The following is a 22,023-nucleotide window of genomic DNA, read 5'->3' as shown; positions in this document are numbered from 1 at the left end:
TTTTTTATTGTAGGGCGAACGGAGTTTACACAGAGGCTGGGATGGCTCCCCAGCTGGCTGCTCTCCTCACTGCAGAGCCCCCTCCCTCCATTTCCTCCCCACCCCCTCCCCCGAGCAGGAACCTGTTACTTTAAGCAAGGCGTTCCAGTGTGGCGCTGCGGGCCGCCGGGGTTTCGAGAGGTGGCCGGTGATTGGCTCTTTCGAGCTCCCCCTGGCTCGCTCGCTCGGCCTCCCCGCGCGCTCCGCCCCGCCCGCGCGCCTTTCCTCCGCCCCGTGAGGCTCGGAGCCCGGGTGTCAGGCGCTACGGCGCATGCTCCGGAATCATCCTCTGGCCCTGGAGCTGCTGCTGCTGCTGCTGCTTTTGCTTTTGGGGCTGAGTTTAATAAGCGAGCGGGCGAGCAAGCGAGCGCGGGGGAAAAAGGCAGAGAATGTCCGCCATCTACCCTCCGTTCCTGGGCGCGCTCTCATTCATAGCAGCCTCTTCATGAATTACAGCTGAGGGGGGGCGGGGGAGGGGGGTACCACACAACACCCCAGCAAACCTCCGGGCCCCCAGGCATGGCTAGCTCGGTAAGTACACGCAAAAACAATAATAAAAGACCCCCCCTTCCCTTCTTCGCCCTGCGCCGCCGCAGCCCAGACAGCGCCAGCGCTCCGCGGTTCCAATTAGAGAAAGGTTGGTACGGCTTGCAGGGAGCTGCTGCCTCTCCCTCAGCCTCCGCTCCCCTCCTCCCCACCCCCCCCCACCCCCGGCGCGCGCGCACACACGGACACACACACACACACACACACTCGCCCCTCCACCCCCCGCACCTCCCTCCCTCCTCGCCTCTTTGCAATCACAAGAAGCGCACTCACATACTCCCTCTCGCTCACACGCGCGCACTCACACACACACACACGCACGGTGGAAGAAGGCGAATAATAACTCAGCCATATTTCAGCCGCCACCGCCGCCGCCTGGAGCTGCGGGCACAGTCCGGGGACGCGGCGAGCAGCCTCGGCGGCCGCACCTCCGCAAAGCACCGCGGCCGCTACGATGGTGCGTTCTCCGCGGCGCGCGTGTGTGAGCCGGAGTGTGCGGGCTGACAGCGGCGGGGCTGCACGCAACTTTGCCCCAGCGCCAGGCTGTGCGCAACCCGAGGCTCGGCGGCTGTCCGCCTGCCGCTCTGCCGTTCTGAATTTCATTTTTTTGGGGGAGGTAGGAGGTACTTTGGGGCCACTTTGGCTCTTGAAAGTGTGTTGCCGGGGCTCTGTTCGGCTGGCCTTGCCGATCGTGTGGGGCTTTTCGCTGAGGGGAGTGGGGTGCTTTAAGTTATGGATGCCTCGGCGTGTTTTCTTGCGTGTGTGTGTGTGACGACGTCTCATTTTTGTTGTGCACGAACCCCGTGGTAAGAGCATGGGAGTTTGTGCCCATCAGCAGAGGCTGCCTGTAGTTTCCATTCCGCCTGGCACAGCGCTCCACACGCACGCACACACACACGTACACAAAGACTTCCTCGGCGTGTGCCTGTCGCCGCGGTACTTTCGGGGAGGGGGCCTCGCCAGACACCCCCCAGCCCCCAGGGTCCCAGCCGCCTCCACTCCCACGCCGGGAAACCGCCCCGGCATTGCCTCCTAATTGTCTTCCGATTTGTTACCGATGCATTTGTTGTGGTGCTTGTCGTGGCTGTGTTCTCTCTCTTTCCCCGCGACCCCCTTCCCGACTGGGGATAACATTCCGTTACAATCCTGGTTGGTGTGGATGCGGGGCCCAGGGCGCCTGGGGTCCCACCCGCCCGGCCGGGTGTTTGGGGGCGTGGGGGGTGCGTGCCCACGCTCGTGAAACGTGGATGCAGAGGGCACTGCCGTTTCCTTTTATGTGCGTTTCAAGAAGGAGGAAAAAAATGTCAGGCGCAATGTTCAGTACCGAACGATCGCCTTCCTGTTGTTCACCGCTGTCTCTCCTCCCCCTGCCCGCAGTGTGCCGTGCAGGTGAAGCTGGAGCTGGGGCACCGCGCCCAGGTGAGGAAAAAACCCACAGTGGAGGGCTTCACCCACGACTGGATGGTGTTCGTGCGCGGCCCGGAGCACAGTAACATACAGCACTTTGTGGAGAAAGTCGTCTTCCACTTGCACGAAAGCTTTCCTAGGCCAAAAAGAGGTAGGGCTCGAATACAAAAGAGGCTTGATAAAAAATATCTTTGCTCAGCGAGGAAACAATCGCTTGGCCCGGGCGGTCCTCCTGCCCCGCTCCCCGCCCCCCGCTCCGCGCTCGCCGCGTAGCCTCGGGACCTGGGTGCGCGGCGCCGCGCTGGCCAGGTCCCGGCTCCCGCCCGCCCGCGCGCGCGCTCGAGCCAGCGACTTCGGTTCGTGAAAGTCACCGCAGAGAAAGGACCGTCAGGTGTCGAGTGTTTATTCATCCCAAGCCAGTCCTCACCGGTCCTTTGGGGTTAGCCGCGGGTTCTGTGGGGAAGGCGCAATTAGTTGTTGGGTTTGGAGGTTTGAGGGGTGGGGCTGGAAGGAATAAATAGTTTGCGCTTTTTTTTTCCCCCTAGAGAAATTGAGATTTACCTGTGTTGTTAGCAAAGAATGCATTAGATGTAATTATTGTTCGGTCTTGAGAAGTCGACTTTCTTTAGGGTCTTCTGCCTTCCTCTCTGTGTGAAGCACTGGATGCCACTTGCCATAGACTTTTCCTTTGGGGGTTTAGCTGCTGCCTTACCCCGCCATAGTCAGGATTTTACTTAGTTGGGGGGCTTTTTCGTCTCCCTCCCCGCGGTGGCACTTGGCTGCTCCTTCGACTTTGAGCTGCCTTCTGAAGTGTCTGCCGATGTGATCCACAGGGAGAGGGTTCCTTCAAAGGTCGAAAGCTGAGTTTCAGAGAAATGATGTTGTGTTACCTATTTCCTCAGTTCTTCCCTACCTTGGTTCTCAACCTTGAAGTCTAGTTTGCATAATCTTGTTGAGCCTCTGCGGTCCCAAACATTTTCCACAAAGGGCAGGGCAGTTTTGGAAAAGAGAAAAGGGTGTCATTTTAAAATAAAATTAAAGAGAGTTTGAGAAATCCTTGGTTTCTATTCCCTTCAACCTCTGGAAAGCTACTGTCTGGTTGTTTTAGTTGGATTAGTGGAGGTAACAGTACAAATACAATAAGGTGCTTTGTTTGTGAGCAGGTTTATTTATCTAAGTCGACACAATGGTTAGTAGTTATCTTCTATTTGATCCGTAATCTTTATTGGCATCTAGAACTCCTTCAGTTTCTTAGAGTAACATCATAATAAATCCATTCTGCTTAGAGCTACGTGGAAATTATTGAACATTCAAGGCTGAATAAAGAAAAGGAGAAATACTGTGTGCCTTATAGGTGGCAGAGTTTGTCTTGGTGCTTATTTTTGTTTCCAGTGCTCATGTAATGGAAAGGAGGATTGCATTTTTGTGCCTTTACTGTTTTAGTTTTTAGCTCTTTTGAAAACTTGAACAGTTGAATTTGATGGGCTTTGTTGGATAGTTAATAAATACATCCAGCGTCTAGTAGAGGGCCAGAAATATGCATGGCCTACAGGAAATGACATTTAGTATTTATTAGCTTTTTGTATTAAAATATAGACAGAGATATTACTTTATATTTCCTCAAAGCTGTTATGAGGACGAGCATTGTCAAGTTTCTGTCACTGTAGGAGGTTGAATATGACGCTTCATGGAATCTCTCTGTCTTGCCATGTGTCTGAAGAGCCATTGCAGAGGAGTTTAAACAAAAGAAACCACCTTCTAAGATCCTTGGTACACACTGTTACTGCTATTTGGCTGCTAGTCATTTCAAGGTGAAATACATTTAACAAAAAAAAAACCCAATGTTTATTGTATTAGGAAAATTAACTCAGTTGGCAAAAGATGTAGCTCTTAAGGTAACTTTGTTTAGGCACCTTGACAATCAACAAATTGGCATTATGAAATTAAAGATGATCAGCCTCTTCTGTATTTTGCCACTTTTTCTCTGCTTCAGTAGGTGTGTCTGGTGATGTTTTCCTTTATAACCTATACTTAATGATTTTTCTGTCCAGCCTGAGGGAACAGGAGGGTGCTGCCCACATAGCCCACACCTGGGAGTTGATACTGGGCGTGGTGAGCCCTTGATAACAGATATCTTCTCAGACCTCTAGTAAGGGATGTCCATAGGTTGGAATCTACAATTTTTATTTTCAACTGTGGAGTTTCTTTATACAGTTTATAAGCCATTGTTTTAAAATGTTTATTTTTGGATTTTTATTTGTATGTGTAGTTCCCATGATGTGACAAGTCCTGGGAAAAATGCCAGCTTACATTGCCCAGGAGAGACCTTGTCATACTGTAATTACACATGATTCAGATAGCAAGAGAAGGTTTCTCTGTTCATTGGGAGTAGTTAGTTGTAAGTTCAAGCAACACCAAACATCCCACTTAATCCTGGGACTTACTGTTTTAGCTTATAAAATCTTTCAAAATGATTAGAATAAATGCTGAATAAGAATGCCAGGCACTTCTAGTACCTTTGAAGGTGTTATGTTTTGCTAGATCGTAGATAATAAGTGATAGCATATAATTTTACCCATTGGAAATGGGAGAAATGGCAAGTGTCCATTTGAGAAAAATATGAGTGTACGCTGTTTGAAAGAAATGCTCATACTTTAAACTACAAATGGCTATTAACAGTGACAAGTTAAATCGCTTTCACTAGATACAGTAGCTGATAAACAGACTCTCGTGAACCTTAGAACTGAGCATGAACTGCTTGGCCACGAAGATGAATGAGTCCTTGGTTTTGTAAATCTTTGGTTTAGAAAAGCAAATTGATTTTCAGGTTGGTTTCCTTATGAGTATTTGTAGAGGAAGACATTATAGTATTTTCAACTTGTTGCGGAATGAGAGATTAAATATACCATTTCAGAATTGAGCTAATTGGATTTGAATTAATGAGGTTTTACCCTGTCACAAAGATGTGTGGGGGACCTTCAGTGTAAAACTACTGGTACAATAAGGTCCTAGAGAAAGGGATTTTTGATGAAATAGTGAAGCCTGGAATATCCATCAGCCAATACAGAATAGACAGGTCAGAGTGTGATACAGTTTTAGACTATCTACTTGCAAGAAAAGACTATATCTTATTTATTAGTATCAAAGCTTTATTCTGGTCTGATATGACTGAAATGGATGGTCACATTCAAAACATTTCATTTAAAATATTAATGTTTTCATTTTCAGTATGATGTGAATTTCAGAGAACTTTCTAGTTACAGCCATCCTTACTATTATAATCTGTTCCATTGACATTTATGATGTGAAATTTGTTGCTTATTATTTTATAGAAACTAATTTGGCCACTGCTATGATTTGATAGCTTTTTATTTGCAGGCTTTAGTCCTTTGAGTGGGCAGATAAAGTATAATAAATCCACTTTTAACAACTTTCCTTGGATTTAAGTGTGTGAGCCTAGCTTTATTGCATAGTTCTGACCTGTGTCTTTTGAAATAATTTGGATAACTTTTTGTTAAGGTGCCTAATATTTGAGTACTTCCTAGTTGCAGATTTGTGTGTGCTTGATGTTATTTTCTCTTCTGAGGCATTTAAAAAGTGTAAAGAAAAAATAAAGATGGATGAGTGTGATTTGTGTGGGGTCCTGATTGGAATTAAGATGACCAGTGAGAAAGGTTTTACTACTTGTCATTTTGAAGTAACATAAAATGTAATTTTCTAAGGTACTTAAAAGCTGAATTGGTGGAAATCTCATGCTATTCGTAAGAATGTAATTTGTGCATGGATGTTTTGGAGGGCATTTGGCAAAATATATTAAGATTTGTAATGTTATGCCCTTTAATCCAGCAAATTTACTTCAAGGAATTTTCTGAGAGATTGACTTCACAAGTACACAAAGATACAGCATATTACTTGTGTCCACTTTGTAATAGCAAATTTTTGGAAGCAAGCTATAGAGGGGACCTCAGTGGGGTACAATAAATGATGATAATCTATAAAAAGCGGTAAAAATTTCAAAGTGGTAGTAAGTGAAATAAGGCAATCTTCTAAATCCATTAGATCCCATGTAAGAAATGTGCTTATGGAGGTAAAAAGTACATATATGTATTCATATGTGTGTAAATAAATTCTTGATATGTGGACACCAAACTCTTATCAGTAGTTTTCTTCACTGGGTGCTTGTGCTGTTGGTAGTGATAAGATTTTATTTTTGTAGTGTTTGATTTGGAAAAAATTTAAATCCATATATTTAAAACATTGCAATGAGTACACATTACTTTGTAAGACTGAAAGACAGAATACAGAATCAACATAGAATATTGGGTTTTAAACAGAGATTAGCTTGTACCATGTAAGTGTGATCTTTTTCTTGGGTAGATATTTGTTGCTTAAGAGGAGTTAGTGTCAGGAATTAAATTTGTATCCAAAGACTCCTTGGGTGATCTTGGGCAACTTATTTCTTACTCCGTTTTCTTGTTTGTGTTATGGGAATAATGATGGAACTAAAATTTCATAAGTGGAAGAATAAATACATTTATTTTCAAACTCATTGGACTTAAGACCTTTTTATGCTTTTACAAGTCAAGAACTTCAAAGAGCTTTTCTGTAAAAGCTGGATCTATTACTTTTAAGGTATTAACAGTTGAAACAGACATTTTAAACAAGTTACAAGTTGTTTAAAGATAAAAATAATCAACGTCATTACCTGTTAACATAAATCTAATTTTAATGAAAAATATTTTCTAAAACAACAATAAAAAAATCAGTGAGAAGAGTGGCCTTGTTTAATTAATTAAAAATCTCTTTAATGTCTGGTTTAATAAAAGATAAGTGAATCCTCATATCTGTTTCTGTATTCAGCCAGCTGTGTTATCACATGTGGTGTACCCTCTGGAAAACTCTAGTTAGAGAATTAGAATGAAAAGGCATGTCTTAGGGTCATTATGAAAATAGTTTTAACTTTGCTAATCACCTGAACAGGTCTCAGGGATGCCAAAGTCCCCAGACCATGCTCTGAAATGGCTGATATAAAGTATTCAGTATGCAATCTGACACAGATAAATTGCCCTATAGGAGCATGAAAACTGACTCTTTTTTAAGCATTATTGTTGCTAATGAAAACATTCTTTTATGAATTTGCCTAATTATATTCCAGTGGAACAATTATCTAACAATTTTTTTTCAGAAAAGGGTAATCTAAATTTGAATTTTGCTAAATATATTTTATAGTTAATGTCACTGCCTGTATTATCTGCATTATGTGGAGATCTTTATATCCATTATTTTAAGTGACCCTCTGTAGAACTACTCTGATCCGTGCAGGGCCAGGTTATCGGTTGGTTTGGTAATTTTGCCTTACAGAACCTTCCTTCTTTTGGTTTAAGTTTCCTTGCAATGGATCTTCTACAAACCAACCTTGACCCCTTTTCTCTTTTTTCTGGTCATGTATTACAGATGATCCTCTCTACTTAATGTAGTTTTTACAGTTCTAAGATGTAGAACTTAAAAAAAATCTCTTAGTGGTTTGAGTCTTCAAAAGAAATATCTTAGAAATTGGAAATTTACACGGCACAATTGCATAGGGTCATCTTCAGGAAGAACTCATATTCACTATTTTACATGCAAATGAAAATCGAATTTAAAAAAAAATATGCGTTGTAGAAAAATCAGGCCATAGAAATAACAGAGAAAAAAGGTACTTAAAGTTTTCATAGATAGCCAGAATTAATATTTTGGTAGACATCTAGCTATTATTCATCCTTATGTGCACATAAATATTAACTATTAATTAACATGAATTCACTCAACTGTTCTTTGGAGTTCCTACAATGTGCCTAGCAAACTTCATGGTGCTGGGGATAAAATGCCAGTGAACATTACTAGCCTCCTGGATTATCACTTTTTTACGTTGCTGCGTATCATAGTATTGCACTGAATATAAGTTTATTATACTTGATTTTTACCTTTAGATTGTCCCCAGTCTTAATTTGTTATTAATAATGCTGTAATGGACATCCTTGACATTCAATTTTATGATTTTTCCAGTAATTTTCCTAGTGTTAACTTTCCACAAGGGAGGTAGTTGAGTCAAAAAAATGTACAAGTTTTAAATTTTCATTATGTATCACCACACTTTCCAAAAGGTATAAATTTCCCAGTTTGTACTTACCCATGGGTTAGAAAACAGCCCATTTTCCCACAAGGTTGCCAATACTCTAAATTGACAGTTAAAAAAAACTCACTTTCTTGCCAATTCTCTGCATGGGGGAAAAAAAAAAACTCATTTTAATTTGCACATATTTAAGCACTAGTGCTGTGTTATCTTTCATAGTACTTATTTATTATTGGTCTTTTGTAATATGCCTGTTATGTGCCCTTTGTAGTTTATGGCTGCTTTTTTTTTTTTTTTTTTTTAATTTCTCAAAGGAAAAGTGTGGAAAATACAAAAAAGAATATAACAAACATTGAAATCCCCACTACCAAGAATGAACAAGTATTTGTATTTTATCATATTTGATTCCTTGTTTTGACTGTAGAGAATTAAGTATTATAGCTAAAGTTTTTAAGTGCTTTCCAACCTTTTCTTGCAAGTCTTTAACCTTTCTTCCATTCTATTTCTCTACATTTGTGCACTTATGTTGCTTACAAATAATATTGTATCTTAAAGTCAGCATGAAGGGTGTCTCACTGAGTGAATAGTTTCAATTGACAGATAATTCATATATCATTAAAATTCACCTTTTTTTTTTTTTTTTTTTTGTGGTGCTGGGGATCGAACCCAGGGCCTTGTGCTTGCAAGGCAAGCACTTTACCAACTGAGCTATCTCCCCAACCCCTCACCTTTTTAAAGTGTATAGACCAGTAGTTTTTAATATGTTCTCAGGTTGTGTCACCATTGTCACTATTTAATGCCAGAACATTTTTATGAGTAAATAATTTTGCATCTTGCATTTTCCCCCTGCTCAATATTTTTGAACTTAACCTCATTTTATCTATAGAGTTAATTCATTCCTTTTAATGTTGTTTTCTTAGTATTTTTCCATAGCAATATATTCTATACATTGCTTTTCTCTTCCCTTCTTGAGAAATATGTAGGTCATTTTCTGTTCTGGGCCGTGAGTTACCTTGCACAAATGAACAGAGTTTGGACATAGGCCTAGAATTTGAGTTGTTGGATTGTAGACATGTGCATTTTCATTTGTACTACACATTGTCAGATTGTTCTACAAAGTAGCTGTGACAGTTTATACTCTGTCAGAGAATAAGTACCATCTTCCTCTGCATCTTTGCCAACATTGGCTATTTTAATATTTCTTGTTTTTGATATTTAGTTGAAATATGGTAACTTTGTTTTTATTTGCTTTCCGCTGGCTCCTAGTGGGAAGCACTTTAAGCTTTTTTTAAAAAAAAAAATGTTTATTGATCATTTAGACTTCCTCTTTTTTGAATTCTTACATCCTTTTTCTTTATTAAACTATTGGGATGTTCATTTTTTTCTCATTTCGATAGGATGTTAATTATGTTGAAAAAAACATTTTTAGGGCCTAATTTATGGTATCTTTTTGCCATATGGAAGTTTTTAACTTTGACAGATTGATCAGCTTTGTTTTCTTCTCTGATTTTTAAAGTCTGGTTTAAGAACCTTTTGTGGGTGTGATAATTTGCTTAACCAACAGACTTCATATTTGCAGGACACAGTGGAAGAATGGGGGAGATATAAATAAGAGAGAGAAGAGGTCCCTGCCTTCAGTGTGCTTGTTTTGTTAGACTTAAAAAGGACACTTGAGATTCTTCATTTTATTTTAATCTCATATGTTACATATAATCAGAGGCCTAGAAATGTGGAGTGATCTTGCATGTAGACACAATGAGTCACAAGTGTGCCTGTGCAAAGATAACGAGTAATAAATGGTGGTCAGTGTTTACTTCTAAAATATTGAGTAACTATTCACTTATATTAACAGACAAACGTTTAGTTTTAACAACTTTTTTTGACATAATCTAGGATTTAATTAAGTAGTGGTAACCAGGGTAGATGCTTTTTCATGGGAAAATTTCTGTAGTTACTTTCAGGCAATATCAAATTTATTTTATTGATTAATTTAAGATTTTCCTTTGTGATTAAGTCATTGGAAAAAAAAATTACGTTGCTAAATGGTAGTTATTTCCTGATACTCTGCCCCTCACCATGGCAGGACTGCAGTTACATGAAGGATAAGGAGTCTAGTTTTAATGTAACTTTACTTAATCCTTTTAATTTAAGTGTGATACATTCACGGTGGTTGAGGCCTGAAGAAGGCTGTTATTGAATTTTTAAAAAGATAAGGCTAGCATTGGTGTGTGATTTAGTTGGTATGAAGCAGTTAATAATTAACTTTTTGGGTAAAACCAGTGCACCATCATTATTTTTTTATGAAAGAAAATTATGGCTTACCTTTGCTTCTTATTCTGAGGTCAGTTTATTTAATGTTCATTAGTGATTATAAAGATGATTAGTTGAATTTAATTAAAGTTATTACCCATGCTTAAAGATTGATATTCTCAGAGCTAAATAAATTTTTTTCTATTTTAGAATATTTAATTTTGTAAAAGCTAGACTTTATTTGTTTTCATTAGAATCCATAAGTTACTTTCCTATTAATACCAGGCTAATGTTTTGTGCACATATATTGATATTAAAAGAGCCAAATATATATTTTAACAGTTTCCTAAGATGTTAGTAATGATAACAATGTCTTAGTAGGGAGATAACTTGCCTCTCAATGTTTCTAGAGAAAATTTATTTATCTAGTGTGCATAATCTTTTTTAATTTTTGCAAATATTTGTCCCACTTCTCTCTCCAAAGATGGTATTGGGAAGAGAGTACTGACTGATTATTCCAGATGTCTATTCATTTTGATATAAACATTTAAAACATTGAATATTAAAAAAATGATCAAGGTTCATCATAGACCTGTGTCCTTCATATCTTCACTAATTTTATTAATATGTGTTGCTGAATAATGAAACCTTACTTCGTATTGAGAAAACATTCTATTTCACAAAAGATTTCCCTCCTTTGATTTCTTTTCCCATTTCTGTATTATCTTATAGTGACTCAGTGAAAAATGGAGAGCTCAAGCTGTTAGGATTTGATTCCTTTTAGTGGGATAGGTTATGTTGACATAGCTCAAGATCGCTCGTTGTATGACTTCTCCAATGTATGCACAGAAATAGTATCTCCAGGGCAGGAAGCTATTTTCCTAGCAGGGAGCAGCAGTATTACATGCTTTGATCAGTCCTGCACTTCCTTCTCCTGTGGGTATATCTATTGTTTCTCTTAAGGTGCATTAGAGTTATTCATAAAAGAGATATACCTTCTGTATATATCCTAATACCTTTTGGGGTATAGAGTCTCCACTACTAGAAGTTTTTGGCAACAGTATAACAAAAGCAGTTATTACAAACAGAAAAAGGGTTTTAGAATTCTTGACTTTAGTTTCCATACCCCCCCAACTTGTTAATTATTACTCATTTTTCTGAAACTCATTTCTTCTGTACTTCTAAGAACTGACTGTGTAAACAGAATCACCACTTGAATTTAGCAGGAAACATTGTGTCCGTTGAATAACACATTTTTCTAGAAAGCTCTAGCTTTTGTAATAAGCAAAAGTGAGCTTTCCTCTTGTTCTACTTACCCCCCTTATTCTTTCTTCACTGGCAAATACTATTCAGAAAGCTAGACATTAATTTGAAGGACTTGTCCATCTCAATCTTTTTTTTTTTTTTCCCTATGATCTAATCCATGAACTACATGAACTACAACTCGCTCTTTTTTTTTTTTTTGCAGTGCTGGGGATTGAACCCAGGGCCTTGTGCTTGCAAGGCAAGCACTCTACCAACTGAGCTATATCCCCAGCCCTACAACTAGCTGTTTAGCTTTGAAAATAAGTCAGATGCATTTCAGTAATTGGTAAGGATAACATTTAGCAATGCAGCAGGAAGACCCTGGCCTGGGAGGGAGAAATGGTGTGTTTGGGATGAAATGATATTTTTCTTTAATTTAAAAAAAAAAGGATACATTATATATTTTTGATTGATCTAATTTTTAAACAATGAAATAATGACTACCATTTATTAAATATCAACTGTATATTGATCATCATGTTAGGCAGTGGACATGTGGTGTATTTAATTTCTCACTTTGTCTAAGTACAATAGTTTAGAGAATGATTTTTTCTTTCTTTTAATTAAATTAATTAGTTAATGCAGTACTGGGGATTCGTCCCAGGCCTCGGACATGCTAGGCAAGCACTCTACTGCTGAGCTACATCCCCAGCCCTGAGAATGCTTTTTGTAAAACAAAATATTGATATATGAACCTTAATATATTGGAATCTTAAGATGAATGAATGGTGAAATGCGATGGGAAATTTACCAAATAGATGATTAATTTATTATGAAAAGATAATGTCTGATCATGTTGGTACCCTTTGTAGGTTGAAACCTGAAGAACTCGAGAGACCCTGTATGTATTTGAATTTTTTTCTCATTACACCATTGGTTTTTCATGTTGATTGATATATTTTTTAATATTTTATTTTACATATTCTATGCCAGACCTTAAAATTTTGTCACTTCATTTATTTTTCTCAAGTATCACTTACCAGTTAACTTCCTGTGTTTCTATTGCTAATAGAGTAACAGTTGAGGACTTGGATCTGTGTCATCATGTAAACAGGTTAGAAGAAAATATGTCAAATCTTTGATCATTCAAAATACTTTTAGGGGGCTGGGGAGATAGCTCAGCTGGTAGAGTTCTTGCCTCGCAAGCAAAAGGTCCTGAGTTTGATCCCCAGTAGCGGGAAAAAAATACTTTTAGAGTTTTCTATTTAATAATGCAAGTGGAATTGTAAAATTCTCTTAATTGAATTGCTTAATTGAAGTTGTTGTGAAAAGCGAGTACCATTCCACTCTTTAGTTGCAACATGCTGTGCAACTTTTAGGTCAAATACAAAACAAAACATTCTGATTATTCCAACTTGATAAAGGCAGTTGTTGAATGGCTGAGTAGAACCAAGGATTTAATTTACACAAAAATACACAAACATCTTAAATAAAGCAGCAGAATGATAACTTTATTAAATTGTAAAAGCTACACAATAGCTCATAGTTAATGCTGTTTGTGTGAGGACTCTGTTTTAGGTTTATTATCATCACGATATTAGCCCTTGCTAGTTCATATTCTGTATATCAGTTTGGCCAGAATCATGTGTCCTTACACACATTTTGAGAATCCTATAACAGATAAAAATACAGCATGAAAAGATGGGAAGATAATACTTCAGCAAAGCAAAATGGTCCTTTTTTGTGGGGCAGGGTGATAATAGGGATTGAGCCTGGGGCTTTGCACTTGCTAGGAAGTTGCTCTACCTCTGAATTATATCCCCAATCCCAGCAAGATGTTAAAATAAGTGCTTTCTAGGAGGTGGGGCATTAGAAACTTCTTACTATCAGTAAAATTTGTTGTGTTTTTCAGGATTTCTTGATGACCCATATTACCTATTTGAAAACAAAACCAGTATTTAAATTTATATATAGATATACTTACCGGAAGTAAGTTTTTCTAAAAGTTTTTCTAAAAGTAATCTTATCTGGAACATGAATAGGACTATCGTTCCCAAGGAATGGTTTCACATTTTGTTATTTGAAATTTTGCCACCTTATCATTTTGAATCTTTTCCTTAAGTATTTCTATGAATATATGCACACGTTTCATAAATCGATTGTAAGCTTTAAAGAGAAACGTTCTTAATGTTCTTAACAATTCACGTTGTATGAAAGTTGTCAAAGTAATGAGATTAACCTAATTTACAGGCATACTTGTTATTCATATAAGATATTCTTTGCAACAGAAATATAGCCACATTTACTATTTCAGCACAGTACAGTTGTCCCATGATATCGGTAGGAGATTGGTTCTAGGACCTCTTCAGATACCAGAATCAGTGACTGTTCAAGTTCCTTATCTAAACTGGTGTAGCATTTGCCTGTAAACTAACATATCCTCTCATGTAGTCTAAATCATCTCTAGATTACTTACAATTCCTAATACAGTGTAAGTGATATGTAAATATTTGTTTATACTGTATTGTTTAAGGAATAAAGGCAAGAAAAATGTCTGTACATATTTAACTAAAGACACAAGTGTCTACCCCTGCCCTGCCCAATATTTTCTGCCCATGCTTGGTTGACCCTGCAGATATTGAACCTGTAGATACTGAGGGCTGACTGTATACATTTTTGGAGTTCATAGGAATGTCTTGAAAAGTTTTGACCTTGTTTTCCTATGGAGGTTTGTTGAGTATAACTTTGGTAATTAACATATTTATATTGATGTTAGAAAAATTTCCAGAGCCTGTTTGACCTTAAAAATTGACTACAAATGAAAGGACTCTGATCAAGTTGTTTAGATATGGTGATGATATTTGGAATAAATAGGACCTATAATTGAAAAAAATATCCATTTCTAATTTGTAGGTGTTCGTATACAATTGGAAATTAACCATGAAATGATAAGAAGTAAAAATTACCAAAACAAAGCAGAAATAGTACATTTGGGACAGGGAAAGAAGTAGTCTCCATTTAGATGGAGAATTGACATGTAATTGCATAAAGACTATTTTAGTACTAAGATGTCTTTAATAAGATTTCATATACAAACTACAAAAATAGCTGCAAGTTTTAAAAAATGAAAATTAAAATATAATTTCATGTTTTATATGCAGTGCAGACAGATTGATATGAATAAAACTTAAACACAACTAAAATAAATGATTTCTGCAAAATGAGGGGGTTAATTTTAGTTGTCCTCAAAGGTCTCTCTGCAGTCTAAAATTTAAGTCTACAATTTTATGATCTACAAAAAAATGCCTTTGCCTTTTTATCATAAAAATGTGTCCTGTACACTAATACACAGCAGAGCTGTATGCCAAATAGAAATGTTTCCCTCTTAGTATTAGATGATTTTACAAAATTCATAAATTATAGTTAGAATAACTCCACCTTCATTGTTTTTAGCTTATAAAAATTGATGTTTGTGATGTTGTTCTTTCGTTTTACTTGAATTGTTTCAAGTTCTATTTGTATCATTTGGAATAACATTATTTTCCATGGACTTAATTTAGTTCTCCTGACAAATTTCTATTTAACTACTACTGCTCATTTTGAGAGAATTCTATGTGGAATTCAAAGTGGCCCAAATTCCTTTCTTCAGGATTCAGGTATGTATTAGAACGGGGAAAATATATTCTTGGTTTGTAACTGTAGCTTTTAATATTGATTTTCTTTATTATTATTTTAAGCTGATTTATATAGATACCTTAACTGGTATATAGAAAATAAAATATTTTTTAAAAAATAATTATTTTAAAGTTTAATTCCAACTGAATGCCCAAGGTGTCAAGTTGAAGTCCTGAAAACTTGAAAAATTTATAGTCATGGTTTGGATATTGCAGATTGCTAGAGAGCCCAAATTTGTTACTAAATAAATATAGTTGCAAAATTTTGCTACAGGATGGACAAAGCTATGATAGTCCAAAATAGTGTGTAAATAGCCTTTATTTGGAGCATATAGAGTGGGAGCATATTTTGCAGTGAAAGGGGAACCAAAGGACAAGGTGTTCTCTACTTGTGGGCTTCTAAAGACCTCAGAGTTTTCTTTATGTTATTGTAGAAAGACATTATTTTTGCTTTGGTGTGCTTAAAACTAAAGGGCAAATGATCCAAAAGAATAATCTTGAAATTCAATAGCAAGAAAACTACTTGACATTGTGGGCTGGAGGCCAGCAAACGTGGGGCTTTCATTGAATGCGTGGGAAATGGGGCAGGCCTGGAATTTAAAGAGACAGGGTGCAGTACCCTAGAAAAGAAAAGCCCTCCTGTAAGATTTGCTTACTTGGAGGAAAAAAATAGACTTAAAGTTTTCTCTAAAGGATCTTTATTGGATCAACTCTTTAAGGCATTGAAAGACACTGAGTGAATTTTTCCTAACTCCACCTCCCACACTCTAGCCATCTTCTCTTGTCTGAAATTGGTGCGAGTAAAATTGTTTATAACAGAAGAGAAGCAGCTTTTCAAATAAAAGTACTTTGTAGCCTGTTCAAATGGAGTATAATGTAATTCTCTCTGAAATTGAGCACTTATTACTTTGTTTATGTAGCTGTTTAAAAAGTGGGGGTGGGTTGAGAAGTGGGGGTACTACAGGAACCTCCGCTTTAGAAATCTGTTTTTTTCTGTCTGAGTTTTCCTCCCCCATCCACTCATGAATCCCCTCTTCCCCCTCCTCCACCTCCCACAATCCCTCAATAAAATAGTATTTAAAAGACTTGAATAACCAGTCCTATGTACCAGCTTCTTGCTTGAGGCAGTAATGTTGTACTATTTTCAATGGGTGGTCTTGAATCTCCATGGGAGATTTTACAGGCAGTGGCTCCAAGATCCACTAAGTGTATTATATTGAACATAACCAGTTAAATTCCCAAGCTGTAGAGAATATACAGATAGTTTCACATTATTGAATTCCCATCATTAATTACTAGCAAACTGATTTATTTAATTGTTTGAAGAATTTATGGCTTAAGTCCTTAAAAGCAAAGCATATAAACCTAGTACTTGGATTTGCTTTTTTAAACAAGTAAGCCATTCATAAATATGTCAAATCAGGAATATCCATTTGTGTGTGTATTTTAATTCATAGTTTTAAAATAATTATTGCTCCTTTAGGAAACCAACACATGGTAGTCATTTTTAAATATTAAAGTCACCTTTCTCCTACGTGAGATAGTGTAAAATTATGGAATCTACTTAGAATTAGAAAGTGTATCTGATGTACTTACAATTGGTATCTTTCACTTGTGGTGTGTAATATAGATGTCTACCAGCCTGAAATTTAACTAAAATTGCTCTGGCTCAAACCTTTATGGAAGTAAATAGGATTGAGATTATAAATGCTGGTTTAAATTTGGCTTTTAGAAAACAAATTGCTCTTTAGAGACTAGAACAAAGTATTTACATGTACACTATAAATATTGAAATGGGGAATGTTGAAGTTATGCCCAGTCCCACAGAACTTTGTTTACCATTATTTTGGAGCTTCTTTTTAATATGAACCTGTAGTTTGTAACCACAATGATAACTTTGTTGGGTCATTGATTTGATTGCTTTCTTTCTTATTTATATATTTAAAGAACTTGATTTATGAAGAATGTTGGATTTCTTTTTAAAATAAATATCTATTAGTCCTGATTAGTTAGATGTCTGAAATACTGGTTTTCTGCAAGTTAAGTAGAAAATAATTCAGGTGTAAATATCTCAGATGCGTTGGCAATGACTGGATAATGATATATAATGAGAAAGCTTTTTTGGTTTCTTTTTAACAATGGAAGTAGTTTTTAGTAGAAAATTGTAATCCTTGAGGAACTGAGAACTGAATTTGTTTCTTTTATAAGAATCATACAGTGTTTTAGGTCATATATAATAAGGTGTGAATTCGACAGTTTTCTTCGTAGATAGATTCAAAGATCTGTTGTTCAGCAGTTTAGAACAATGACTGAATGTTTGCCTTTTCTTTTTTATTTCAGTGCTGTACTTGAATAGGAAGAAATTTCCAGTAGTTTTTATAAGTGAGTTTAAAGAAGTGATAACTATCTGAAGTTTATCTGTGCAGCTGGTGTTTAAAAGTTAAGGTTGTCTGTACACAAAAAAGATATAGCTTTTATGGCTATACATGTGAATCAGTTAGAGGTTGGTAAAAATTAGCTTGTCCAGTAAGCTGACTGGCTGAGGGATGATTTTGTTTTCATTATCCATTCCCTTGGCTGAAAATGAAATAGCAACGATCTGGTTACTAAAGCTCAGAGCTGCTTTGGATCACTTCCTTGAGCTTTTGCTATGATCGTTAAAGGCAGAGTTAGACAGCTGCTGTAGATTTTGCCAGTGGCCTCACAAAAGAAATTGTTTAACCCTGTTAGTTTCAGACACTATCGTTTCTACTTTGTACATATACTTGCTGTGTTAGATGTGAATGATATGCTTGCTGTGTTAGATACCAATCTCTGTGGCTGGGATTTGAACTTCATCACAGGAAGGTAGGGTAGCAGAAAATGAGTAATTTTAGCATTCCACTATAGTCTGTTTTCATGTCTTGGAATATGACAAATCTCTACATTTTTTGATAATATTCAGACCATTCAAAAACTTTGGAGTTAGACTTTGCTCTGTATCTGAATATTTATGGGAGTTGTGAAAGATGAGTTTGACTTATAATCCTTGATTATTGGATATTTTTATGTCCTGTTTTTTTAGGCTTGACGTGTAGAGGAAGAGGAAGTACTAAGTCATTGACTTTAAACTCTGGTTTTGGATTAAGTGTAGAATGAGAGCAATGACATCTATTGAAACTGATGTCATAATGTTAAAAATCCTAACAAAATCCCAATAATGTTGAGTCCTTTTGTATCATGTGTTTGCATTATTGCTGTAGGTTTCAAGGGCAGGGAAATACTTTTATTGTTAAGGCTGAAGAAGGCAAGATTTTGAAACCCACTGCTAAGTGATTAAATCAGCATGTTTGCCCTGAGGCTTCAGCCATTCCATCTGAATTCATAGTCTGAAATTTTGGATTCCTTCTCTGTTTGAAAATAATACTTCTTACAAATTTTAAGACTGCCTTTGCCCACTCACATGAAAACTATTGAAGCAAATTATCAGGGTTAAGATTTTCATGTAATCAAGACTCTGAAGATACATTTCAGTATTTTAAAGGGAAAGTTCACAGCCATTTTACATAAAATTTTACTGGGCTTTTCATTAATCTGAAATAACTGGTCCATAAGTACTTTATCAGTGAAAACTGCTCAGCATGTAAAACGAGGAGGAGAAGAGCACAAAGGCTTCCTGCAAATTAAGGGCACAATGAGTACTAACGGACTTTCCAGCCATCTCCAGCTGTGAGATTATTATAGTTTTTGCAAACCCTTTTCTCTCAAAACTAAATCAAGAATGGTGGAGTCCTGATAAAAAGAAGTGTAGAAAAGCCTAACTAATCCTTAGATGAGTTACTTCAAACGTGCCAAAATAGAATAAAATCAGTTAATAGCATGGATTAAAGGTTACTTTTACTGCATTTTTATCACTCATGTTGAGAATTTTGTTGTATGTTAATGCATTTGGCCTTGGTTTAAAAACTCCAGAGGAAAAAAAATATAATTGAATTTGAGAGATTACACAATCACGTTGCTATGAGGAAATTTAGTACCAACTTTCTATGCCAGATTTGACCTAAAAGATAAAATCTGTATCCTTGAGATCAGTGCTGTAAACAGGTGGCTCAGATTTTGAGTGGTAATTTTTTTGGGTTGTAAGTAGGCTTATCTGTGTAATTATAAGAGTCGACTTATATAGATTTTAGAATACAATGTGGTGCTATGTCTTTGGGTTTGTATGTCAAGTGGTTGTTTGGATAATATCATAGATGAATGCCAAAGTCAGATCTGGATTAACCTTTTAAGAGTGCAAAGAGAAAAGGAGAAGGAGAAATTAGAGGCAGATTTTGGGTAAGAAGGTAGTAGGTACAGGAGATATATCAACTGTACATTTAATTCACAATCAAGTTTGCCAACTACTTAATTTGTAAAATATTGGCATATTATGATACAGTGGCCCGAAGTATTGGGTTTGGGGAAAAAATGATTTGGTCAGATACCATTGGTAGGAAGATTTTTTTCTTTTAAATGATAACTTATTTCCCTTTTTTTGGTGTAGATACATAAATATGGATGTATGTGTATATGTGTAAGTATGTATCAACCTTAAAATTTTGAGAACCTGAACAGTGGGAGATTCTAGAATTCTGTCATATTTCTTGCCCCTCCCAGATGCCACATAGTTTCTCTAACTGGACTTTGTATTTATTTCCTTGTAATAATTTTCTTGCTTTTGCTGTGGCCTAACAAGAGCTAGTCCATCAGAGCATGTGCACATACTACATTTGTTAGATATTTATGTGTGTGCGCTATCCCATGCATCTCACATGCAATTTAGTGATTTTTTTATAAGCCATGTGAGAATAAAGTCCTATTTATTTATAGTCAAAACATACAATTGCTCATACATCAATTTCCTCTATTGATATTCTGACCAAATTTAATGTTATTCAAAGCTTCTAGCCTGAATGAGTTTTGTTGCATTACATAAATGCTAACTTGTATAGTTATTTATGTGTTCAAAGAGTTGAACTTTCATTCCATCCCAATAGGTTCCCTTGGGATAAGTTATTTATGTAAATTAGAAATTTTCCCTGAAAGCCAAGTGATTCTTAATTTCTGGACACTTGAAAATTGGCAGAATAGCCATACAATTTTGGGAAAGATACTCTAGTCAATCCACACCGCTAAAAAGCAATCCAGAGTTCTTGGATGTCTCTTAATTCTCTTGGGGGGAAAAAACCCTACCACAGTGCCATGGAATTGTTTCACTTTTGTAGTTATGTCTTTGTGTGTTTATAGGAGTGGGAACATTTTATCTTCTGTGTCTCTGTAGAGGTTGTTTTTCAGCAGTGCCCCAAGAAAAGTCCTGGAGCCTGGCTTTGAAGCCCTGTGGACAAGCTGGATATCAAAGAGCCAGAGGAATTCGGCAGTAATTGTTTTATGGCTGGCCAGAAATCAGACCTATTTGTATAGGTAGCACACAAAATAGCTGTGATTTGACAATTTGGTGCTATTTATACCTACCATAAAAAGAGAAAAGAAAAAGTTAAAGGGGTATTTTGGAAACAGGAACTAAGCTGTAAATGCAAATTGCTTCACCATTTTCTCAAAGGAACAAAAAAGGAAAAGGGTTTAGGAAGTTTTTATTGAAGCTATGGTATTGAGGATCTGTCTACTTTCAGGATATTTAATATTGTACTCACTGAAACTCCCTTTTTCTGTTTGCAGTTCTTTTACCTATTCCCATTTGACTAAAATTATTTTGTGGAGCAAAAGAAACTCTGGGGAAGGGGTATGGTGAAGTCAGCTTTCATTTCTGTCTTGGTAGACATTTATAATTCTCTGTTTTGCTGTTGTTATTTAGCTTGGGATAAGAACAGTTTGTTGCTGGAGTTTTTTTTTTTTTTTTTTTAAATTTTTTCCCCAAATGAAAGTTAGGTTTTCAAGTAGTTGCAGGATGTTGCTGTGGTGGAGGAGGAGGGTTTTCTAGGTAAGTTTTCATGGCTCTTGGGAAACATGCAGAAATATTTTTGTGACTATTCTTGATCTGTCAACTGTAGACATCCTTTTGAGTTTAAAATACCTGAATTATTTGTTCCTATCATCTAGAGCGTACTCTTTGCTCACAGTGGACAGTGTATCACAGTGTGTCTGTACTTCAATGAGTGGCCACAAGTGAAGTTTGACTGCTTCCAGAATGTCTTTCAGACCTTTTGAGGTTGTCAAATGTTTTATTGTTTTGTCTTGAAGCCCCCAGCCCCTAGAGCAGTCTGAGTCTGGGGGCAATGGTGCAGAGAAAAAGCAAACAGACCTGCGATTGACTATCCTTTCTTCTTTTTTAAAGAAACCCTAGCAATGCTCTAGGAACCCCTGGCGTGTTGTCACATTTTGAAACCTTTTTACTACAGAAGATATTTCAGTGCTGTCGAATTTGGACTATTAATTTGCTTTGGTTTTAATTTTTTCCCCATTGGGTTCTGGTCCTCTCATAATGTAGAATATTTTTGTTCAAGTATATCTTGATTTCTGGGACATGAGCTATAGTTTTGACTGGATGAAAAATGTTCCCTGAGGGAAGGAGAAAGGAAGTGGACACTGGTAGAGATAATCTGATCTTGGGACCTTCAGTTCTGACTTTTCTTTGAAGAAAGGGAATTTTAAGACTCCGGTGTGTGAAGGATCAGAAGCTTCAGAATAAAGATTGAAAATGTGGATCTCCCCAAAGCCTAAAACCTCGTTGGATTTCGAGATGATTTCCCTCTTGAGAAATAGGTAAATTTACTC

The 22,023-nt window shown here is 37.1% G+C and overlaps 1 protein-coding gene across 4 annotated transcripts in view; it reads left to right on the top strand.

Moving 5' to 3' along the window:
* Positions 1-312: 312 nt before the first annotated feature.
* MLLT3 (MLLT3 super elongation complex subunit) overlaps positions 313-22,023 on the top strand; it is a 256,586-nt gene continuing 234,875 nt past the window's right edge. For 2 of the 4 annotated variants that reach the window (XM_079112406.1, XM_079112409.1), the window contains exons 1-2: positions 313-570; positions 1,963-2,143. In XM_079112406.1, the coding sequence (XP_078968532.1) occupies positions 559-570; positions 1,963-2,143 (193 nt within the window). In that variant the 5' untranslated portion in view covers positions 313-558. Of the gene's footprint in view, positions 571-837; positions 1,043-1,962; positions 2,144-22,023 lie in introns of those variants that run through there. The other 2 variants (XM_079112408.1, XM_079112407.1) reach the window with 2 other exon arrangements.

The sequence above is a fragment of the Sciurus vulgaris genome, assembly GCF_902686455.1.
Source record: "Sciurus vulgaris genome assembly, chromosome: 15".
NCBI classification, from domain to species: domain Eukaryota; kingdom Metazoa; phylum Chordata; class Mammalia; order Rodentia; family Sciuridae; genus Sciurus; species Sciurus vulgaris.
Note: the sequence above shows the minus strand (reverse complement) of the source record. Positions and strands in the feature narration are given on the sequence as shown.